Source organism: Oncorhynchus kisutch, linkage group LG25 (assembly GCF_002021735.2).
Source record: "Oncorhynchus kisutch isolate 150728-3 linkage group LG25, Okis_V2, whole genome shotgun sequence".
In the NCBI taxonomy this organism is placed as follows: domain Eukaryota; kingdom Metazoa; phylum Chordata; class Actinopteri; order Salmoniformes; family Salmonidae; genus Oncorhynchus; species Oncorhynchus kisutch.
Window position 1 is genome coordinate 34,978,973 of NC_034198.2, and position 23,782 is coordinate 35,002,754.

At 42.7% G+C, this 23,782-nt stretch overlaps 1 protein-coding gene, 2 non-coding genes and 1 pseudogene across 3 annotated transcripts in view; all 4 read right to left on the reverse strand.

The window, feature by feature from the left end:
• Nucleotides 1-2,676: 2,676 nt before the first annotated feature.
• LOC116357528 (uncharacterized) lies at nt 2,677-2,747 on the reverse strand (annotated as a pseudogene).
• A 2,486-nt stretch (nt 2,748-5,233) lies between these two features.
• Nucleotides 5,234-5,349, reverse strand: LOC116357572 (U5 spliceosomal RNA). The gene has a single exon (XR_004205573.1). It is a non-coding gene; the product is annotated as a U5 spliceosomal RNA (small nuclear RNA).
• A 5,172-nt stretch (nt 5,350-10,521) lies between these two features.
• The window catches only part of LOC109888866 (alpha-N-acetylgalactosaminide alpha-2,6-sialyltransferase 1-like), a 28,849-nt gene continuing 15,588 nt past the window's right edge, over nt 10,522-23,782 (reverse strand). Inside the window, exons 5-9 of the mRNA XM_031805059.1 lie at nt 14,441-14,579; nt 12,262-12,365; nt 12,047-12,130; nt 11,432-11,531; nt 10,522-11,110 (exon numbers count right to left, since the gene is read on the reverse strand). Coding sequence (XP_031660919.1) covers nt 10,898-11,110; nt 11,432-11,531; nt 12,047-12,130; nt 12,262-12,365; nt 14,441-14,579 — 640 coding nt within the window. The 3' untranslated portion in view covers nt 10,522-10,897. The remainder of the gene's footprint in view (nt 11,111-11,431; nt 11,532-12,046; nt 12,131-12,261; nt 12,366-14,440; nt 14,580-23,782) is intronic.
• LOC116357534 (U6atac minor spliceosomal RNA) lies at nt 11,847-11,974 on the reverse strand. The gene has a single exon (XR_004205555.1). It is a non-coding gene; the product is annotated as a U6atac minor spliceosomal RNA (small nuclear RNA).

Here is a 23,782-nt window from a genome sequence, read left to right on the forward strand (position 1 = left end):
CCATCGTCATAGGATGCCACCTTTCCAACAAGTCTGTTCCTCACATTTCTTCTCCGCTAGAGCTGCCCCTGTCAACTGTAAGTGCTGTTATTATGAAGTGGAAACATCTAGGAGCCACCAAGCGCTGGAGCACGTAGCGCGTATAATCGTCTGTCCTCGGTTGCAACACTCACTTCTGCCTCTGTGAGCAACTTCAGCATAAAAACTGTTCGTCAGGAGCTTCGTGTAATGGGTTTCCATGGCCGAGCAGCCACACACAAGCCTAAGATTGCTTGGCATTGCGCATGGCATCGGCTGGACTTGTGTAAACCTCGCCGCCATTGGAAACGCCTTCTCTGGAGTGACAAATCACACTTCACCATATGGAAGTCCGACGGACGAATCTGGGTTTGGCGTATGCCAGGAGAACACTACCTGCCCGAATGCATAGTGCCAACTGTAAAGTTCGGTGTAGGAGGAATAATGGTCTGGGTCTGTTTTTCGTGGTTTGGGCTAGGCCCCATAGATCCAGTGAAGGGAAATCTTAACACTATAGCTTATAGCATACATGTTAGACGATTTTGTGCTTCAACTTTGTGGAAACAGTTTGGGGAAGGCCCTTTCCTGTTTCAGCATGACAAAGCCCCTGTTCACAAAGCAAGGTCCATACAGAAATTCTTTGTCGAAATTGGTGTGAAAGAACTTGACTGGTCTGCACAAAGCCCTGACCTCAACACCATCGAACACCTTTGGGATGATTTGGAACCCCGACTGCGAGCCAGGCCTGATTGCCCAACATCAGTGCCCGACCTCACTAATGCTCTTGTGACTGAATGGAAGCAAGTCCCTGCAGCAGTGTTCCAACATCTAGTGGAAAGCCTTCCCAGAGGAGTGGAGGCTGTTATAGCAGCAAAGGGGGACCAACTCCATATTAATGCCCATGATTTTGGGATGAGAGGTTCGACGAGCAGTTGTCCACATACTTTTGGTCATGTAGTGTATTTACTATAGTCTTATCTAAAAAGGATAACTTTTTTAAAAATGGTAAATGTTTTTTTATTTTATGAAATTCACTGAGGAGGACGGTCCTCGCCTTCCTCCCCTGAGGAGCTTCCACTGATAATGAAATAAATATTAAGATAGAGGCATATAGGAAGACATTTTTTGTTGCTGATACTCATAATGTTCCTCTCAGAGGAGGCTGGTGGGATGAGCTATAGGAGGACGGGCTCATTGGAATGGCTGGAATGGAATAGGTGGAATGGGGTAAAACGTGGTTTCCATATGTTTGATCTGTTTGATACCGTTTCATGGATTCCATTCCAGCCATTACATTGAGCCCATCAATCAATCAATCAATAAATGTATCAATAAATGTATTTATAAAGCCCATTTTACATCAGCCGATGTCACAATGTGCTGTACAGAAACCCAGCCTAAAACCCCAAACAGCAAGCAATGCAGATGAAGAAGCACGGTGGCTAGGAAAAACTCCCTGGAACCTAGGAAGAAACCTAGAGAGGGGTGGCCAGTCTTCTTCTGGCTGTGCCGGGTGGAGATAATAACAGAACATGGCCAAGATGTTCAAACGTTCATAGATGACCTGACAGGTCAGCACCTAAGGAGTAAATATAAGTTGGCTTTTCATAGCTGATCATTCAGAGTTAGAGACAGCAGGTACGGTAGAGAGAGGGTCCAAAACACCAGGTCTGGCACAAGGTAGCACGTCCAGTGAACGGGTCAGGGTTCCATAGCTGCAGGCAGAACAGTTGAAACTGGAGCAGCAGCATGACCAGGTGGACTGGGGACAGCAAGGAGTCATCAGGCCAGGTAGTCCTGAGGCATGGACCTAAGGCTCAGGTCCTGTGAAGGAAAGAGAGAGAGAGAAGGAGAAAGGGAAAGAGTGAGCGAGTGAAAGCGAGAAAAAGAGAGAAATAGAGGGAGCATACTTAAATTCACACAGGACACCGGATGAGACATGAGAAATACTCCAGATATAACAGACTGTCCCTAGCCTCCCGACACAAATTATTGCAGCATAAATACTGGAGGCTGAGACAGACTGTGGCCCTGTCCTACGATACCCCCGGACAGGGACAAACAGGCAGTATATAACCCCACCCACTTTGCCAAAGCACAGCCCCCACACCACTAGAGGGATATCTTCAACCACCAACTTAGACAAGGCCAAGTATAGCCCACAAAGATCTCCCCCACTGCACGAACCCGAGGGGGGCACCAACCCGGACAGGAAGATCACGTCAGTGACTCAACCCACTCAAGTGACGCATCACTCCTGTAATAGGGTTAGAGGCAGAGAATCCCAGTGGAGAGAGGGGAACCGGCCAGGCAGAGACAGCAAGGGTGGTTCGTCGCTCCAGTGCCTTTCCGTTCACCTTCACACCCCTGGGCCAGACTACACAGTCAATCATAGGACCTACTGAAGAGATGAGTCTTCAATAAAGACTTAACGGTCGAGACCAACTCTGAGCTCTATAGGAGAAAGCCCTACCTCCAGCTGTTTGCTTAGAAATTCTCGGAACAGTAAGGAGGCCTGCATCTTGTGACCATAGCCTACGTGTAGGTATGTACTGAAGGACCAAATCGGAAAGATAGGTAGGAGCAAGCCCATGTAATGCTTTGTAGGTTAGCAGTAAAAGCTTGAAATCCCGTCCTCCTATAGCGCCTCCCACCAGCCTCCAGTGGTTCCTGTTCATGGAAATCTTAAGTAAAAGGCGAAAGATTTATTCCATATGAAGAGAAAACAGATTGTTGGCACTGGCAGCACCAGGATTTCCAGTAGAGGGTAATATGTTGTGCTGATGTGTGCCCTCTGCTGCCTAATCAGAGAAGGGCTATGAGAAGGGCTACACCTCACTACAACCACCCACTGGGCCCGGTGTCGTGGTAATTTCCTGTATTACTAAACATTGAGAGAGCAAACCACACACACAAGTCAGAGTTATATTATAAAGTCCATCTTTAATTATATGAGCTTCACCATAGCCCTGTTTGACTCTCAGATCAATTCAGTGTCTATAAATGAATTCTCTGAGAGTGTTTACAAAATGGCAACTGAGATCTTTTATAGCAAAGATCCACCCCCTAGTCGACATGACAAACCACAGATAATAGGAACTTCACAAAGTGCCTTTTACTTGAAAGAGGAGTATCCCATAGCCAGATAGCATTATCGTTCAGTTTGGTCTCCTAAACAAAGTTCTTATCTCGTTCTTGGTACAACATAGTACCAAACCATTACCTCATCCAATGGCAAATATCAATTGTCAATTCTAGATACTCCCATCTCAAATACACCCCCTCCTGGACAAGATCAGAAAAGACAGTGAGCCTCTTAGGTCATTTACTAAATCAAGATAAGGGCAACCTCAGAGGGGACATACAATAGTTACAGACACCTTCCCATAAGAAGACAAGCCTCCATTCTGTCCTCCTCCCCTTCTGATATTCTTCATAGCATCACATGGTTTAACAGATACATTGACATATGAAGACAAGCCTGACTGTCTTCTTTTTATCCAAAAGAAGACATTCTAATGACATATCTCACATAAGCATTATTATGTTTTATTTACATCTTATTTATCAATGTTACCTAACTAATTCTGATTCAGCCACGACACCGGCCACAGTCCACACTCACACTATAGCCGGTACAAGAGTCCCACAGTCTAGAAGATTTGCATCAAAAGTTTAAATACAATTTAATTTTTTTTTTGTTAGCTACATTTCCAACGTTCCAATGACTTTTCATTACATTAAGATCAGTTTGCTTTGAAATTACCAATGCAGCTGCTTGTCTCCAACACCAGCTACAATGTATAAATAGTGATGGGTCATTTGCAAATGAACGGCTATTTTTGAGCGGATCATTTAATTAACATCAGAAACCGAATCACATCGGGAGAAAGTGACGTTTATTTGGCTCCCAAATATGCACACTGCTAACTACGGCTTTATGGGCACAAAACGTTTTTCTGCAGATAAGTTACAAAATAATTATCTGAAGCAGGTGAATCCTCACTTTAGTAACCAGTGGTGACTTGTCATTCAGGGCAGGTGGGGCTGTTTGATACAGTCTGTGATCAAACCAGAGTCTGTAGTGACACCTCTAGCACTGAGATGCAGTGCCTCAGACCACTGTGCCACTCAGGAGTTTGCAAACAATGTAAAAAAGATACAGTTGAAGTCAGAAGTTTACATGCACTTAGTTTGGAGTCATTAAAACTCGTTTTTCCAACCACTCCACAAATTTATTTTTAACAAACTACAGTTTTGGCAAGTCGGTTAGGACATCTACTCTAGTAATTTTTCCAACAATTGTTTACTGACAGATTATTTCACTTATCATTCACTGTATCACAATTCCAGTGGGTCAGAAGTTTACATACACTAGGTTGACTGTGCCTTTAAACAGCTTGGGAAATTCCAGAAAAGGATGTCATGGCTTTAGAAGCTTCTGATAGGCTAACTGACATCATTTGAGTCAATTGGAGGTGTACCTGTGGATGTAAACAAGAACCGGGAACTAGGGCCGCTGCAGGTGCTGGGTCAAGATCTGGGTCTGTAGAAGGGAGGAAGGACAACTGGAGGAGCAAGCAGACACACAAGCGAGCCCTAGACCCAGAGGTCTAACCTTAAATTAAGACCCCAAAAATAATTTGGATTGTCATTCATTTTCATGATACAGACAATTTTCCCTTTGTGGCTATGGTAACTAGTGAAAACCGATATCCAGAGGACAGCAGCAAGACAGCGTTCCTCAATGCATTTCGCTACACTCGCACTAGCATCTGCTAACCATGTGTATGTGACAAATAAAATTTGAGTTTCTAAACCAGCTTTTGCCTTTTGGTAGGCCGTCATTGTAAAATAATAATTTGTTCGTAACTCACTTGCCTAGCTAAATAAAGGTTAAATAAAATGATATGATTTTTTTTAAACAAATAAAACGCCGTGCTAATCAAGACAGTGGCAGCACACGCTCATAGTGGGCTTAGCAATAAATATAGCAAGACATAACTTTCAGCAACTATATGTCTCTAGCGTTCTGGCTACTTAATCAAGTGTTCCAAATCACATATTTCTTTAGGTAGATAAACTCTGAATGAAACTGCACGTTGAACACATCTCCAATACAACGTATTGCATGTAGTGTCCAACGTCTCTAATTACAAGCATGACGAACTTCTTAAGTCTCGTGCATCACGATTATATTTATACAAGTGTAGGAAGCCCAGCCGTGAAGCCGGGCATCAAAAAATTAGTTGATACTCATAATGTTCCTCTCCACGGAAATCTTTAGTAAAAGGCGAAAGATTTATGCGATCTGAAGAGAAACCAGAGTGTACTATCGATGTAAAGGGGGTGAAACCATCTAGATTCGCGGCATTATCATTCCCGGTAACGGATTAATATTGTTGCGCACAACAATAACGTGTGGATATAGACGCATAAATAAGGCGTCTACTACCATGTTCATGTAACTCTATATGTAAATATTTTGGGTGAAATTACGATAAAAAAATCAAATACTGTTAACATATACACATGCGATGGGGACTCTGGGTAATATAGCATACACTACTTCCTGATTGTTACAGCAATGGCGCTTCACAGTTTACAAATTTTAAAAAACCTGCTGAACGAAATTAAACGTTTTTTTTTTTTTACTTTATAAGAGTAGTCTGCATTTCACAAAAACAGAGACCGATTTGGCAAATAGGCATGCGCAGTTTAGACCCACATACATCCACAGCTCAAAAACACTTCCCAAACTTGAAATATTACTTTGCCAAAGAGGAATGCACAACTTCAATACCGACAGGTACATCACAATCATGGCTCAAACTGTGGTGGTGTATTACTTATTACTAGGAATAGGTAGAAAGACACATACACGGGCATGAGAACAGCAGTTTAGCCTGGTCGCTCCGAGAGACTTGTACCAAAGAAGGTACAGTATGTGCTTGTACTATGATGGAAAACTTGAAATCAAACTTTATTTGCCACATGCGCCGAAACCAACAAGTGTAGACTTTACTGTGAAATGCTTACATACAAGCCCGTAACCAACATTTGCAGTTCATGAAGTAGAAAATATTTACCAAGTAGGCTAAAATAAAAAGTAATAATGTAAATGTGATGTAATGTACAATGCATGATATTAACCCCCCCCCCCAAAAAAAAAAGTTAAAAGTGAAATAATAAGATATACTATTTTTAAAGCAAAGCATGAAAACACCTGAAAGCGACAACAGCGCTCATGCTGAAAAATCGACTTTCATTAACACCTTTCTGTGTTTGCAAACATTGGCGCAGGAGGGCGATGCGGGCAAATTAGTGGCAGAACAAGGGGGAGTGCTTATAGAACGCCGGTAAAAAAAAAATCCTAATTTCACACTCGTTTTGGAATGTAATTCAATTTTAAGGCACGTATGAATGTCCTGCTTAATATAATGGGTGTATCATCATCGCAATTCAACTGCATTATACTTAAACCAGTGGCTAGCATTAGCTACAGCCTATAGCAATGAGCATTAGCATTCTACCTTACAAATGATGCATCCAAAATAACTATTTTGCAAAGATCACAACCAAATATATTCTTAGCGACTGTAAAAGCAAGAATAAAAACATCGGTGTAAGTGTATGAGAACCCCAAAAAGTGATTTTGTTTAAGTAATAAAAAAAACGTAAATCGAGGCTGTTGAATGGGCGGTGATGGATTTCTTACTGCCGCCAAGAGTCCGTTTTTCGTGTACTGGAAAAGTCTGTAGAAAGAAGCTTGACATTAATCCATGCCCAGTCCAAATCCTACAGTACAGCTACCAACAGTGGCTCACGGAGAAAATGAACCATTGCGACACACAGTGGTAGTAGAAGGTAGCACAGCGAGGCAGTCGCAGGGCGTGTAACTGTCCACCGGCAATTACTGATGCTGCGTTCAGGACAACTGGGAACTCGGAACAAATCTCAGACTGGAACATTTGTTTTGAACGGTCATCTGACTTTCCATCCAAACACTTAAAAGACACACCCTATCCCCTCAGCCCTCAAATTAAGTGGACACTTCTGATGATGTATCATGACGTCTGCAGGGAAAGGGGCGAGGGAGGAAGGAATGATTTTTAAAAGCCCCTGGCCGGAAATTCATCACTCATTCATCCCCCGATGATTGTGTTTTCAGCCACCGGTGGTAGCATGTGGGTGCTTTATATGCCTTGCAGTGCATATCTACTTATATTAAATATATAATTATTAATATACGCCTACTGTATGATAGCTAGCAAATGAATTAGCTAACTAATGTTAGCCTGCCTGGCTGGAACTGTTTTATTGCTACAATTTCCTAAATATATTCAAACATATTTACTTTTACAGACATGTAAAATGCCGTCATGTGCATTAGTAGCACAATTTCTAACTTATTTGCATTTGTTTTTACTTACACTTGTATGTTGACGTCTCCATTGATGTTGTTTAAGTTTTTGCAGACTTTTCTTAGCATATGTATAATCGTCGTGAATTGAATTATGGGGAGTTTCAGCCCCGGAGTGAACATAATTGTACACTCGCAAAGCCGACTAAATACGAGGGCTGAGGGGCTTACATTGCAAACTTCCCTTGCTTGGCTAATCATTTGGACCGCCCTCCAAGGTGGTGACGGGGATTCCCCATAAGGCGAGGGTAAATGGACGAGGGTGTGTCTTTTAAATGTTTGGACCGTAGCCTTGGAATTTCAATTCGGGAACTCGGGCCACTTTCTGGAGCTCCGTCTTTCCTACCTGAAGATCACTAATGTCATGATTTGACCTCATATTTTTCAGAGTTCCCAGTTGTCTTGAAAGCATCATTACTACTGATCCCGGGTATTGATGGCCCATAAAAAGTACAAGTAACCTCTGCACTGTACGTACAGTGCTTAGTTCCCACTATCTGAGATACCTACTGCAGCCCTTATCCTCCACATACAACATCCGTTCTGCCAGTCACATTCTGTTAAAGGTCTCCAAAGCACACACGTGAAATTTGATTTGGTTTTTGATTTGATCCCTGTGTCTTTTCAGTTCGCTGCAGCTAGCGACTGGAACAAGCCGCAAAAAAACACTGGACAGTTTTATCTCCATCTCTTCATTCAAAGATTCAATCATAGACTTTCTTACTGACAGTTGTGGCTGCTTCACCTAATGTATTGTTGTCTCTACCTTCTTGCCCTTTGTGTTGTCTTTGCCCTATAATGTTTGTGCCATGTTTTGTGCTGCTACAATGTTGTTCTCCTGCCAAGTTGTGTTGCTACAATGTTGTTGTCATGTTTTATTGCTACTAGGCTGTGTTGTCATATGTTGTTGTTGTCTTAGGTCTCTCTTTATGTTTTTTATTTAACCTTTATTTAACTAGGCAGGTCAGTTAAGAAAAAAATATTATTTACAATGATGGCCTACCCTGGCCTAACCCGGACGACGCTGGGCCAATTTTGCGCCGCCCTATGTGACTCCCAATCACGGCCGATTGTGATACAGCCGGCCGAATCAAACCAGGATCTGTAGTGACGTCTCAACACATTGTTGTGATGTGTGTTTTGTCCTATATTTTAATTTTAATCCAAGTGCCCATCCCTGCAGAAGGCATTTTGCCTTTTGGTAGGCCGTCATTGTAAATAAGAATTTGTTCTTACCTGACTTGCCTAGTTAAATAAATAAAATAAAAAAAATGAAATGTCTTGATTGAATATGTCTTCACACCCCAGAGTTAATACTTGCTGCGAACACCTTGGCAGCCATTTCAGCTGTGAATCATTTTGAATAACATTCTACCAATTTTTCACAACACTTAGGAAAACATACAGTATAGTGTAGCCATTGTTTTTGTCAAAATCTCTCAAGCTCAGTAAATTTGGTTAGGAATCATTGATGGACAGCAATATTCACACTCAACACCTCCTGGAAAGCAATTCTGGTGTGTCTTTGGCATTACAATTTGTGTAATTGTCCTGCTGAAAAATACAACCATCCTATGGCGTGTTTTCCTCAAACTTTTTAACTGGGTTTTGCTAATTTCATATGTATTTTGATCCTGACAAACTTCCCTGCCGATAACAAGTATACCCGGACCAGGCTCCACGAGGGGGCTAAAGAGGGCTTAGCCCCTTCAGTTCAAACTTGAGCCCCATCAGTTTTTGTTTTATGTCCCTATATAAAAATAGCCGAAAGGTTACAATGAAAAGTTAAGTTCGCTCCTCCTCCAACTTTTTCTGATAATCTTGGAACAGAGGAGCCAGCCCAGGTTAGCCTAGAATCCTACCCTAGCCGCCCGCAGGATTTTTGTCCAAAAACATTCATTTAATAGGCTGTTTTGGTTATTTGGATCCCCGGTTTTGTTCTGTTTGCATTCATTCATTCCAATTCATGGTTGTGTCGGTATTCTAAGCCAAACTGCAGTTCAGTATTTTTGTTTGCAAAAATAACTAGGCTACTACTTTCAGCATTTTATTTGCATTATTTTGGTAAGACGGTTGTGTGTGCAACTGCATTCACATAGGTTGTTTGTAATAGGTGAATTTCCCAATCTATCTTGTAGCCTGTATGCATTACCAAAATGGCCTTGCTGTAGGGCGTTGTCCATTGTGCTGATACAGCGCAGCAGAGATAGGCTACAGATTTCAAAAGCACTCAGTGATCTCTGAGTCTTGGCATTTGAACTTTGTTTATTGTCCCATCGCGCTCTTGCGACTCCTTGTGGCGGGCAGGGCGCCTGCAAGCTGACTTTAGTTGCCAGCTGGACGGTGTTTCCTCCGACACATTGGTGCGGCTGGCTTCTGGGTTAAGCCAGCAGTGTGTCAAGAAGCAGTGTGGCTTGGCAGGGTCGTGTTTCGGAGGACGCATGGCTCTCGACCTTTGCCTATCCCGAGTCCATAAGGAAGTGGCAGCGAAGGTCCAAGACTAACTACCATTTGGGGTAAAAAATAAAAAATAAATAAAAGATTGGTCCGGCCATGTCTCAGTCAGGCAGATGGCAAAGCATTCCCCGTAATCTCTTAGTTCGGATCAAAAGCAGGAGTTCATCCATTTTGTGATCGGACATTCGATAGTAGCAAGGCAGGCAGAGGGGGCCAGCTCACCTTCCATGTCCGGGTGTATTCTCACCTGTAGGCAGTGACCAGGTACGTTGTTAGTCAATTCCACAGGTAAAGAACCATGTTGTGGATCAGAAACACTTATACGATTTCTCCCTGATGCTTAGTAGTTCCAAACGACTGTATTTGTGTAAATATTTAGACCTCCGTACAAATAACACGGACAAAAGTGAGAGACATAGAATCAGCGCTTGTACCGTGGCAAGCTTCACGGCCACCATTTTCGAAAGACAAGACTTGGAAGACCATAGAAATAGGAAATGAGAACAAAACGTAGTGGCTTTGCCAGCTGCTTCATAATCACAGTGTTTCACACAATACAATACTAATCAGTGTGTCTTGAGTCCTTGTACCTCCAGTCTGGCGTCAGTCACTATCAACAATTATTTTTTTATTTATTTTTATTTAAAAAAAATTACAAGGATAGTGCACATTAATAATCAACGTTTCAGTGAAAGTGCAGGTTTAGCCAGCCGGCTAATTTTCAACCACAGTCCCTGGGTTGACTATTATGAGTTTAATCCATAACATACAGCATGGAGTCTAGTGACCACCATCAACTCGAGATTCACAAACAGAACACTGGAAATCATGTATATTACAGAAAGGAACAATATATCAATTGGCTAACATTGTGTTAACCACACAACTAAATATGAACGTTATTGATCTTACATTTCCCCATTGCAATTGTTCTTTAGGGTATTTTGTAACAGACACATTTTGATGTATCTTTGTCCACCTCTACAGACAGACAGGGTTTTATGGTCGTTTTGCTTTGCCTGTCTTACCCCCTGGGTCCTCCTGTCTCTGATAAAGCCGGATGATCTTGGTGTCATGTAGTTTCTTCCAGGTCTTAATCTCTAGGTTGTAGTCGTGATTAGAGTAGAAGATGACTTTGGTTTTAGAGTTCCTCTCAACATAGTAGTTGGGATATTTATCGTGGTCCTCTGTGATAAATCCATACGCATCCACCTGAGAGGGGAAAGAGGGAGAGAGAAGAGGATCTCCGATGACACCATGTGACCTATATGTAGACTGTAGCCCCCAAGTTCAATAAAGAGCTAATGTACCTAGTCATTTCTATGGTACACTACCCCATGTTGTGTGTCTTCTTAAATATAATATATGCCATTTAAGCAGACAACTTTATCCAAACGATTTGCAGCCATGCGTGCACACACTTCGTATGGGTGGTTCCAACTGGAATCGAACCCACATAAGGCCATCAAATAATTCAATGGTGATCACATTAATGTCTCCTCCATTGTGTGTGTTCGTGGCGTACAGACTCACCATGTCACAGGTGTGCAGGGCCAGGAAGAGTGTGAATGCTCCGTTAGTAGGTCTGAATATAGACCACAATGAACTCTTCATCTCTTGGGACCACATGAACCTACAGATGAGGAGCACACGTGCACAGTTTCATTTCAGAAGTCACTTGGAAGCGACTCCTGCACTGCAAGCACTGAATGTGATCACAGGGTTCTACGTAGCTAGCTTGGCGATATGACCTTGCTAAGCTAACTTGACTAGTCATTTCTATGGGAAATGCCCCATGTGTGTCTTCTTAAATATAAAATATGCCATTTAGCAGACAACTTTATCCAAAGCCATTTACAGTCATGTGTGCATACACTTTCAAATGTGTGGTTCCAGCTGGATTCGAACCCACAATTATCGCGTTGCAAATACTGTGCTCTACCAACTAAGCCAGAATGGACCACATTCAAGATGCCACGAAGTGCCTTAACCATATGTGTGTTGAAGGCCGGTAGACTAGGGCTTTTTCCATCCTTGTCAAGGGGAGTGCTAACCTTCTCTCCTGTCATACAACACCTATTGGACAACACATTAGGACAAATATTAGCACCCACCAAATTATTATTATTATTAGACACTTTGCTATACCTTTTGCGGATGTATCTGAGAAAGTCAGGGTGAAGAACATAGAAGCGGGTCTCATCAAACTGTCCTGAGTAGTCCTTCCACGGCCTGCAGATAAGACAGCAGAGACAACACTGAGCAGTGTAGAGGGAGTGAGTGTGTATGTGTGTGTGTGTGTGTGTGGGGGGGGGGGGCAAATAGTGTGTGTGCGTGTGAGACTATCCACGTCACAGGCTTACTGTCTGTCCTTGTAGGGTCCTTTAGAGACTAGTGTCTTCCCAAATAGACCCTGTAGCCACTGGAAATCCCTCAGACCCTCTGGAATCAGCACATACTTTATACCCTGCACAGAACAGAGACACTAAGCAGTCAGCAAAGTGTGTGTGTGTGTGTGTGTGTGGCTGCATGTGTGAGAACACAATACCATCTGTCATGACTCTTACAGCCCACATGCAGTCTTTTATTATATTTTAAAATCATCACTTTGTCTAATAAATCACTTTTTATTTTTATATAACAAAAAAAATAACATGTATATGATTTAATTCCCTTTGCCTCCTTGGGCCACTGAATTGCTCAGTCCGGCTGTGTGGGCGTAGGTATACAAATGTTTATATATTTACATACAGCCCTGATTGGAGCCCACCCCCTGCCTGCCATCTATTCAGGGCAGCATGGCATGATTATCTACAGGGCAGAGGCCCTAACCCGGGAGCCAGACGCATCAATGTGTCAGAGGAAACACTGTTGAAATGACGACTAATGTCAGCTTGCAGGTGCCCGGCCCGCCACAAGGAGTTGTTAGAGCACAATGAGAGAAGGACATCCCGGCCGGCCAAACCTAATCCGGGTGAAGCTGGGCCAATTGTACGCCGCCTCATGGGTCTCCCGGTCACAGCCGGCTATGACACGCCTGGGATTGAACCCGGGCTGCAGTGGCGCCTTAGCACTCATTGTTGAATTTGCGATTTCCAACTTGTTGTGTAATGTTCATGTACAGTGGCCGATGAGCACAGATGCATTTAATCTATAATTTCTCTTCATATGACAAGGATTAAAAGGATTTGCCAGCAGATTGCCGACTTGATGCATGATGTCTAGCTTGCTAGCTAAGATTATGAAAGTATCAGTCCAATCAAAGCTACTGTAGATAAAACGTGATTTGATGTCATTTTATCTGTGGCCAATGACCTTGAGCCTTCTTGGATGGGCACTTCTAATGTAAGTCTACGGCAGCACCCAAGGGGCTTGAATTTTTGAGCTCTATCCATAGATTTTGCGGTGACATAGTGTCCCCATGAGTGAGAGAACACTGAGCCAATCACGGCACAACTAGAAAACATTACCAACCCCTACATTCCGTATTTTCCCCTGGCTGCCCCACCACCACAGAAAGCACTGAGCTAGGCTGAAATGCATGCATTTTGGAGCTGCCTTACTCAAGAAAGCAAAAAACAGACCATTTGTATGCAGCTTTATTAACTCAATGGTAATAGGTTTTTACATTGTTAGCAAACTGATATGTGACACGTATTAATTCCAAAATAACATGCAAAGCAGGCACCAAACAGGCTCTGCGCCACCTGCCCTGAATGACGCGTCAATTCAATCATTTATTTAGAATTTATCAGAATACATTTTCCAGAAATATTTTTACTAGCTCCCGTTTATTGTCAAATTTAAATATCATCATTTTTCCATGTCACTATAATGCACTTTAGACTAAATCTCCATCAGAAAGTTTATTCGGGCGTCAATCCTCAAGAGAACGTTAAAAAAAATGTGAAGAAGCATGCAAACCATGAATAGCATGTCCTTTACTTATAATAGAAAAATAACTCGACATTTACTTTATGAATGGTTGCTGCTGATCGAAGCCAAATCAGATGACTGTCTTCCATCCGAACAATCTCTCTTGCTTTTGGGCGGGACCACTACCAGAACTAGGATATATGCATATGAACGTTCACTGATCTATTATAATCAGATCACTTTGTGACTTCATGCGGCGGGGCCAAACACTCTGTGGCAGGTAGCCTATTGGTTAAGAGTGTTGAGCCAGTAACTGAAAGGTCACTGGTTCGAATCCCCAAGCCTTTCTACCCTTGAGCAAGGCAGTTAACCCCTAACAACAACCCCCCCCCCTCATTTTGGTTGAATGCATTCAGTTATGCAACTGACTAGGTATCCCATTTCCATCCCACTTGAAGAGGCTGAAATTTAAGGCTCTTACACAAAAAGGGCATTTTCATAATTTCCACAATTTCAGAGTTATTTCCAACTCATATAAATCATATAATCAATATAATCAATCATATAGATATCACCAAACTACCAGGACAATCTAGCTTTTTAATGCTCTGGGCCTTTAAAAATGTTGCTGTGGTCTAATACAACAGAAGGACTGTGGTAACCTACCTCGTCATGAGGTGCATTGTGGTAGCCATATTTCTGGAATAGATAAGGAGACTCGGTGATGGCGTGGGCGGTGTGAATGTACACCGACGTTCTATTACCTACATCCTCCTCATAACCCTTGGTTACGGCACCATTCATCCTAACAGACACAGAGACAGACACAGAGACAGGAAATGGGACAGATACAGCAAGAGAGACAGGGACGGGTACAGAGACGAGGAAAGAGAGAGACAAAGTCATTCATCACTCTTCATGAGCAATCTCCATTACATTATCATGGTCACTGGTATGTACACTCGTTGAAAAAAGGGTGCTAAGTAGATCCATTTAGGGTTCTTCCATTTGTTCCCAGATGAGAACCCTTTTTGGTGCTAGGTAGAACACTTTGCAGAGGGTTCTACCTAGAACCCTTTATGAAGAGTTGTTTCTAGAACCCTCCATGAATGATTCTACCATCCTTATTTGCATATTTTTTATGACAGTACATTTCATATATCGTAAGAGCTTTCTTTCAGGGCCTAGTTATATCCTAACAAAGTGGTAGGAAACTCCTGGTTTACAGGCCACATCAGGACTGAAAGTCACATTTCAAAGCCTTGCAAAGTGATACATAATTCCTATTGAAACCCATGAGGCGGGGTTTCAATAGGGGATGTCCTTGTCTCATCGTGCTCTAACGACTCCTTGTGGCGGGCCGGGCACCTGCAAGCTGACACATTTCTTGTTAACAAATTATAGTTTTGACAAGTCGGTTAGGACATCTACTTTGAGCATGACACAAGGAATTTCTCCAACAATTTTTTACAGACAGATTATTTCTGTGATAATGTTGCGTTAGGAGGTAGGTGAAGGAGTCAGGCGCAGGAGAGCAGAGAAGCGTACTTTAATTGGCAACTCCACCAACACAGGTATGGCACAATCAAAAAGGTAAAACGCCCTCGACAACAGATAACCCATACAAACGCACGGAGGAACAAACAAAGCTCTGACAATAACACACTCTTATTAAATCCGTGAAAACAAGAAATAGGGCATAACCTCACAGAGCTACATCACACAAAAATAATAATCCCGCACAAACCTAGGCAGGCAACAAGGTAAATATATACACACAGAAATTAAGGCAAATGAAACCAGGTGTGAAAAGAACCAAAGACAAAACAAACAGAAGAGGAAAAAGGGATCGGTCATGGCTAGTGATGGCTAGTGATGGCTAGTAGACCAGCGACGCCGACCTCCGAGTGCCGCCCGGAGAGGGAGAGGAACTACCTTCGGTGGAAGTCGTGACAATTTAACTTATAATTCACTGTATCACAATTCCAGTGGGTCAGAAGTTTACATACACTAAGTTGACTGTGCCTTTAAACAGCTTGGAAAATTCCAGAAAATTATGTAATGGTTTTAGAAGCTTCTGATAGGCTAATTGACATAATTTGAGTCAATTGGAGGTGTACCTGTGGATGTATTTCAAGGTCTACCTTCAAACTCAGTGCCTCTTTGCTTGACATCATGGGAAAATCAAAAGAAATCAGCCAAAAAATGGTAGACCAATTTCCAAACACCTGAAGGTACCACGTTCATCTGTACAAACAATAGTATGCAAGTATAAACACCATGGGACCACGCAGCCATCATCCCGCTCAGGAAGGAGACGCGTTCCGTCTCCTAGAGATGAATGTACTTTGGTGCGAAAAGTGCAAATCAATCCCAGAACAACAGCAAAGGACCTTGTGAAGATGCTGGAGGAAACAGGTACGAAAGTATCTATATCCACAGTAAAACATGTCCTATATTGACATGACCTGAAAGGCCGCTCAGCAAGGGAGAAGCCACTGCTCCAAAACTGGCATAAAAAAGCCAGACTACAGTTTGCAACTGCACATGGGGACAAAGATCGTACATTTTGGAGAAATGTCCTCTGGTCTGATGAAACAAAAATAGAACTATTTGGCCATAATGACCATCGTTATGTTTGGAGGAAAAAGGGGGAGGCTTGCAAGCTGAAGAACACCATCCCAACCGTGAAGCACGGGGGTGGCAGCCTCATGTTGTGGTGGTGCTTTGCTGCAGGAGGGACTGGTGCACTTCACAAAATAAATGGCATCATGAGAAAAGGAAAATTATGTGGATATATTGAAGCAACATCTCAAGACATCAGTCAGGAAGTTAAAGCTTGGTCACAAATGGGTCTTCCAAATTAACAATGACCCCAAGCATACTTCCAAAGTTGTGGCAAATGGCTTAAGGACAACAAAGTCAAGGTATTGGAGTGGCCATCACAAAGCCCTGACCTCAATCCTATAGAAAATCTGTAGGCAGAACTGAAAAGCGTGTGCGAGCAAGGAGGCCTACAAACCTGACTCAGTTACACCAGCTGTCAGGAGGAATGGGCCAAAATTCACCCAATTTATTGTGGGAAGCTTGTGGAAGGCTACCCCAAACATTTGACCCAAGTTAAACTATTTAACGGCAATGCTACCAAATACCAATTGAGTGTATGTCAACTTCTGAGCCACTGGGAATGTGATGAAAGAAATAAAAGCTGAAATAAATAATTCTCTCTACTATTATTCTGACATTTCACATTCTTAAAATAAAGTGGCGATCCTAACTGACTTAAAACAGGGAATTTTTACTTGGATTAAATGTCAGGAACTGTGAAAATACTTAAATGTATTTTGTATTTGGCTAAGGTGTATGTAAACTTACGACTTCAACTGCATAAGCTCACAGTCTATTAGTCTATTCAGCCCTTTGAACAGGACTTGAACAGGATCACAGACTTTAGCACACATCCTTTAATAACCCCTACAAAGTCCAACCAGGTGAATCAGAAAGGAACACTACTGTGTGGTTGGGGTTTATTTATTCTTAATACATCGTGTCAGACTACAGTACATACAGAAATTAGGTGTCTCTCTCACATTCTCTATGTGGGTTGCTGAATGAATCCCAATCCATGGATCCACACCTTAAGACAATATTGTACAACAAATATTTGATGTTGAAAAAGTCTGCAACACACTGGAGGAGCCAATTATGATGCCAAAGATGTTGTCACAAACTGTACTGCAGAGATCATACATGTACATGGACTATCCTGTTGGTGTTATAATAATTCACCCTGCTTGGACTAAAACCTTACTGGGACAAACACCTCCAGTACAGAGCTGGCCAAGCTTTTCCTGGAAAGGTCAAAGGTAATGGTTCAATTCCATGGTAACGGAATTACGCTGAGACTCAGCCTTTCTCACTTTAAAAGGTATACCAACAAAAAAAACAATTAATCTCAAAATGTAACTATGCACGAGGACTACTTTTAACCATTACCACTGAACATTTTACAAAAACCCATTTACAGAAAGAAATGTGCAGATACAAAGTTTGGTAACTGAGGTAGATTTTACCGTGCTTCTGTTACCAAACTTAGCATTTGCACAGTTTTTGCAGTAAATGTTTTTTTTTTTATTTAGTATGTAAATTGTTCAAAATAGTCATTGTGCATAAGTTGTATGGTTTGTTAACCTTTGAAATCCTTTTTTGTTGTTGTTTGGAATACATTTTAAAGTGAAATAATCGAAGTCTCAGCATAATTCTGTTTAATGTGGAATTGACCACAGGTTAAACTCATGGGAGTCTATCTCACACAATCCTGATCCAGAACCAAAAATAGGTTCCAGCCGAAACATCGTTATGGTTGCTGCTGGTTTCAAGATCCATGCGTCACGACCTTGATGGAGCTGCTGTGAAATCCTCGTGTGTATCTAGCCTGATTTGCAATGCTGTCCGATGCGAAGTGTGCTGTGCATTAGCAGAGGTTCGGACTGAACTCTTCTGACACTTAATTATGAAAAATAAATCGAAGACAAATAAGACAAAGTGATTGTTCGGATGGAAGACATTACAGCCAGCCATAATGCACAATCTCTCTTGCTTTCGGGCGGGACCAGCACCAGAACTAGGAGGATATAGGCAAATAAACATTCATTGGTCTATTATAATCAGATTTAATCATTTGATTTGTGACCGTTAGAACAAGTTCTTATTTACAATGACAGCCTTCACCAGACAAACCCGGACAACGCTGGGCCAATTGTGCACCGCCCTGCCACGGCTGGTTGTGATATAGCCTGGAATCGAACCAGGGTGTCTGTAGCAGTGCCTTAGACTGCTGCGCCACTCGGAAGCCCACTCAGATCGCCTTGTGAAGCTATGTGGTGGGACAAAAACTCTATCCCTGAAATTCTAGCCATTTTTTTTCTAAACAGCTCTTACACAACAAGGGCATAATTATAATTTTCACAATTTCAGTTATTTTTGACCTCATATCAATCATATAATCAATCAACCAAGGGGTGCACATTTTTCTCCCCCCCCTAACACTACACATCTGATTCAAATGATCAAAGCTGGATGATTAGTTGATTATTTGAATCAGCTGTGTAGTGGTAGGGCAAAAAACTAAATGTGCAACCCTTGCAGTCCGTTTGGGAAACCCCCACCATATAGGTAGAGTTTTAAATATTCTCACACTGATCAGATTACTCAACCCCTGATGTTAAAATGTAAACACTAATGCTCAGGCACAATTTAAAAGAATGAACAAGACAATTAAAAAGCTTATTCAGAAAGTTTATATGTAGAACCCTTCTTTCCTTCCAAAGAATAGTCAAAGAATCCTTTCTTGGAAAAACAGTTCTCAAGATGAAAAAGGTTCTAGGAAGAACTCGATCCCTCCACAAAGGACCCTTTTGGAACACTTTTTTCTAAGACTGTATGTATTGCACACATAACAGCTCTTTTGACATATTATATTGTTAGTAGAGGTCTATCCTAATTGGCAATATCAGCTTCTGACTGTCGATCCAATATGATTTCACCTACCAATCAGTAGCGGTGCGTGTGTAAAATGACTGGGGAAGCTGAAAAAAAGCGATATTACAACCTGTTGTGAAAATTGAATTGTTTGCCCTATAACCTGTTAGTTCATGTGACCGTGATTTATAGGCCTAAGGCCAAGGCAATAAATATTTTTATTTATTTATTTTTTATTTTACCTTTATTTAACCAGGTAGGCAAGTTGAGAACAAGTTCTCATTTACAATTGCGACCTGGCCAAGATAAAGCAAAGCAGTTCGACAGATAAAACGACACAGTTACACATGGAGTAAAAACAAACATACAGTCAATAATGCAGTATAAACAAGTCTATATACAATGTGAGCAAATGAGGTGAGAAGGGAGGTAAAGGCAAAAAAGGCCATGATGGCAAAGTAAATACAATATAGCAAGTAAAATACTGGAATGGTAGTTTAGCAATGGAAGAATGAGCAAAGTAGAAATAAAAAATAATGGGGTGCAAAGGAGCAAAATAAATAAATAAATTAAAATTAAATACAGTTGGGAAAGAGGTAGTTGTTTGGGCTAAATTATAGGTGGGCTATGTACAGGTGCAGTAATCTGTGAGCTGCTCTGACAGTTGGTGCTTAAAGCTAGTGAGGGAGATAAGTGTTTCCAGTTTCAGAGATTTTTGTAGTTCGTTCCAGTCATTGGCAGCAGAGAACTGGAAGGAGAGGCGGCCAAAGAAAGAATTGGTTTTGGGGGTGACTAGAGAGATATACCTGCTGGAGCGTGTGCTACAGGTGGGAGATGCTATGGTGACCAGCGAGCTGAGATAAGGGGGGACTTTACCTAGCAGGGTCTTGTAGATGACATGGAGCCAGTGGGTTTGGCGACGAGTATGAAGCGAGGGCCAGCCAACGAGAGCGTACAGGTCGCAATGGTGGGTAGTATATGGGGCTTTGGTGATAAAACGGATTGCACTGTGATAGACTGCATCCAATTTGTTGAGTAGGGTATTGGAGGCTATTTTGTAAATGACATCGCCAAAGTCGAGGATTGGTAGGATGGTCAGTTTTACAAGGGTATGTTTGGCAGCATGAGTGAAGGATGCTTTGTTGCGAAATAGGAAGCCAATTCTAGATTTAACTTTGGATTGGAGATGTTTGATATGGGTCTGGAAGGAGAGTTTACAATCTAACCAGACACCTAAGTATTTGTAGTTGTCCACGTATTCTAAGTCAGAGCCGTCCAGAGTAGTGATGTTGGACAGGCGGGTAGGTGCAGGTAGCGATCGGTTGAAGAGCATGCATTTAGTTTTACTTATATTTAAGAGCAATTGGAGGCCACGGAAGGAGAGTTGTATGGCATTGAAGCTTGCCTGGAGGGTTGTTAACACAGTGTCCAAAGAAGGGCCGGAAGTATACAGAATGGTGTCGTCTGCGTAGAGGTGGATCAGGGACTCACCAGCAGCAAGAGCGACCTCATTGATGTATACAGAGAAGAGAGTCGGTCCAAGAATTGAACCCTGTGGCACCCCCATAGAGACTGCCAGAGGTCCGGACAGCAGACCCTCCGATTTGACACACTGAACTCTATCAGAGAAGTAGTTGGTGAACCAGGCGAGGCAATCATTTGAGAAACCAAGGCTGTCGAGTCTGCCGATGAGGATATGGTGATTGACAGAGTCGAAAGCCTTGGCCAGATCAATGAATACGGCTGCACAGTAATGTTTCTTATCGATGGCGGTTAAGATATCGTTTAGGACCTTGAGCGTGGCTGAGGTGCACCCATGACCAGCTCTGAAACCAGATTGCATAGCAGAGAAGGTATGGTGAGATTCGAAATGGTCGGTAATCTGTTTGTTGACTTGGCTTTCGAAGACCTTAGAAAGGCACGGTAGGATAGATATAGGTCTGTAGCAGTTTGGGTCAAGAGTGTCCCCCCCTTTGAAGAGGGGGATGACCGCAGCTGCTTTCCAATCTTTGGGAATCTCAGACGACACGAAAGAGAGGTTGAACAGGCTAGTAATAGGGGTGGCAACAATTTCGGCAGATAATTTTAGAAAGAAAGGGTCCAGATTGTCTAGCCCGGCTGATTTGTAGGGGTCCAGATTTTGCAGCTCTTTCAGAACATCAGCTGAATGGATTTGGGAGAAGGAGAAATGGGGAAGGCTTGGGCGAGTTGCTGTTGGGGGTGCAGTGCTGTTGTCCGGGGTAGGAGTAGCCAGGTGGAAAGCATGGCCAGCCGTAGAAAAATGCTTATTGAAATTCTCAATTATGGTGGATTTATCAGTGGTGACAGTGTTTCCTATCTTCAGTGCAGTGGGCAGCTGGGAGGAGGTGTTCTTATTCTCCATGGAGTTTACAGTGTCCCAGAACTTTTTTGAGTTAGTGTTGCAGGAAGCAAATTTCTGCTTGAAAAAGCTAGCCTTGGCTTTTCTAACTGCCTGTGTATAATGATTTCTAGCTTCCCTGAACAGCTGCATATCACGGGGGCTGTTCGATGCTAATGCAGAACGCCATAGGATGTTTTTGTGTTGGTTAAGGGCAGTCAGGTCTGGGGAGAACCAAGGGCTATATCTGTTCCTGGTTCTAAATTTCTTGAATGGGGCATGTTTATTTAGGATGGTTAGGAAGGCATTTAAAAAAAATATCCAGGCATCCTCTACTGACGGGATGAGATCAATATCCTTCCAGGATACCCCGGCCAGGTCGATTAGAAAGGCCTGCTCGCAGAAGTGTTTCAGGGAGCGTTTTACAGTGATGAGTGGAGGTCGTTTGACCGCTGACCCATTACGGATGCAGGCAATGAGGCAGTGATCGCTGAGATCTTGGTTGAAGACAGCCGAGGTGTATTTAGAGGGGAAGTTGGTTAGGATGATATCTATGAGGGTGCCCGTGTTTAAGGTTTTGGGGAGGTACCTGGTAGGTTCATTGATAATTTGTGTGAGATTGAGGGCATCAAGTTTAGATTGTAGGATGGCTGGGGTGTTAAGCATGTTCCAGTTTAGGTCGCCTAGCAGCACGAACTCTGAAGATAGATGGGGGGCAATCAGTTCACATATGGTGTCCAGAGCACAGCTGGGGGCAGAGGGTGGTCTATAGCAGGCGGCAACGGTGAGAGACTTGTTTTTAGAGAGGTGGATTTTTAAAAGTAGAAGTTCAAATTGTTTGGGTACAGACCTGGATAGTAGGACAGAACTCTGCAGGCTATCTTTGCAGTAGATTGCAACACCGCCCCCTTTGGCAGTTCTATCTTGTCTGAAAATGTTTTTGGTGGTCTTCCTAAGCCAGGATTCAGACACAGCTAGAACATCCGGGTTGGCAGAGTGTGCTAAAGCAGTGAATAGAACAAACTTAGGGAGGAGGCTTCTAATGTTAACATGCATGAAACCAAGGCTATTACGGTTACAGAAGTCGTCAAAAGAGAGCGCCTGGGGAATAGGAGTGGAGCCAGGCACTGCAGGGCCTGGATTCACCTCTACATCGCCAGAGGAACATAGGAGGAGTAGAATAAGGGTACGGCTAAAAGCTATGAGAATTGGTCGTCTAGAACGTCTGGAACATAGAGTAAAAGGAGGTTTCTGGGGGCGATAAAATAGCATCAAGGTATAATGTACAGACAAATGTATGGTAGGATGTGAATACAGTGGAGGTAAACCTAGGTATTGAGTGATGAAGAGAGAGATATTGTCTCTAGAAACATCGTTGAAACCAGGAGATGTCATTGCATGTGTGGGTGGTGGAACTAATAGGTTGGATAAGGTATAGTGAGCAGGACTAGAGGCTCTACAGTGAAATAAGCCAATAAACACTAACCAGAACAGAAATGGACAAGACATATTGACATTAAGGATAGGCATGCTTAGTCGAGTGATCAAAAGGGTCCGGTGAGTGGAGAGGTTGGTTGGTGATTTAGACAGCTAGCCAGGGCATCGGTAGCAAGCTAGCATAGGATGGAGGTCTGTTGTTAGCCACCCCTTACGTTCCGTCAGTAGATTAGTGGGGTTCCGTGTGGTAGAGGGGATTAATCCAAATCACACAACAACAACAAAAATAAAAACAATAGATATAGTTATAGAGGCCCAAGAAGAAAACATAATAATAATAATAAAAAAAAAATAATAAAAAAATTGTCCGATTGTCTATTCAGATAGCAGCCGGTAAGACAGCTAACGGTTAGCAGGCCACAGATGGGCGTTCAGGTAACGTCGCGACGGAGGAGCCAGCCGAATAACTCCTTCGGGTAGATAACGTCGGCAGTCCAGTTGTGAAGGCCCGGTGGGGCTCCGCGAAGGCAGTAAAACGGGTCCGGATAGGTGACTGCAGCCCAGGTGTGATTGATGGAACTCAGGAGTGATTGACGGAGCTTGCTAGCTCCGGAATAATTGATGTTTGCTCCGGAATCGACGAAGGCCGATAGTCACACGGATAGCAGCTAGCTAGCTGTGAGATCCGGGTATGAATGTCCAGAGAGCAGTCGAAATCCAGGGACATGGAG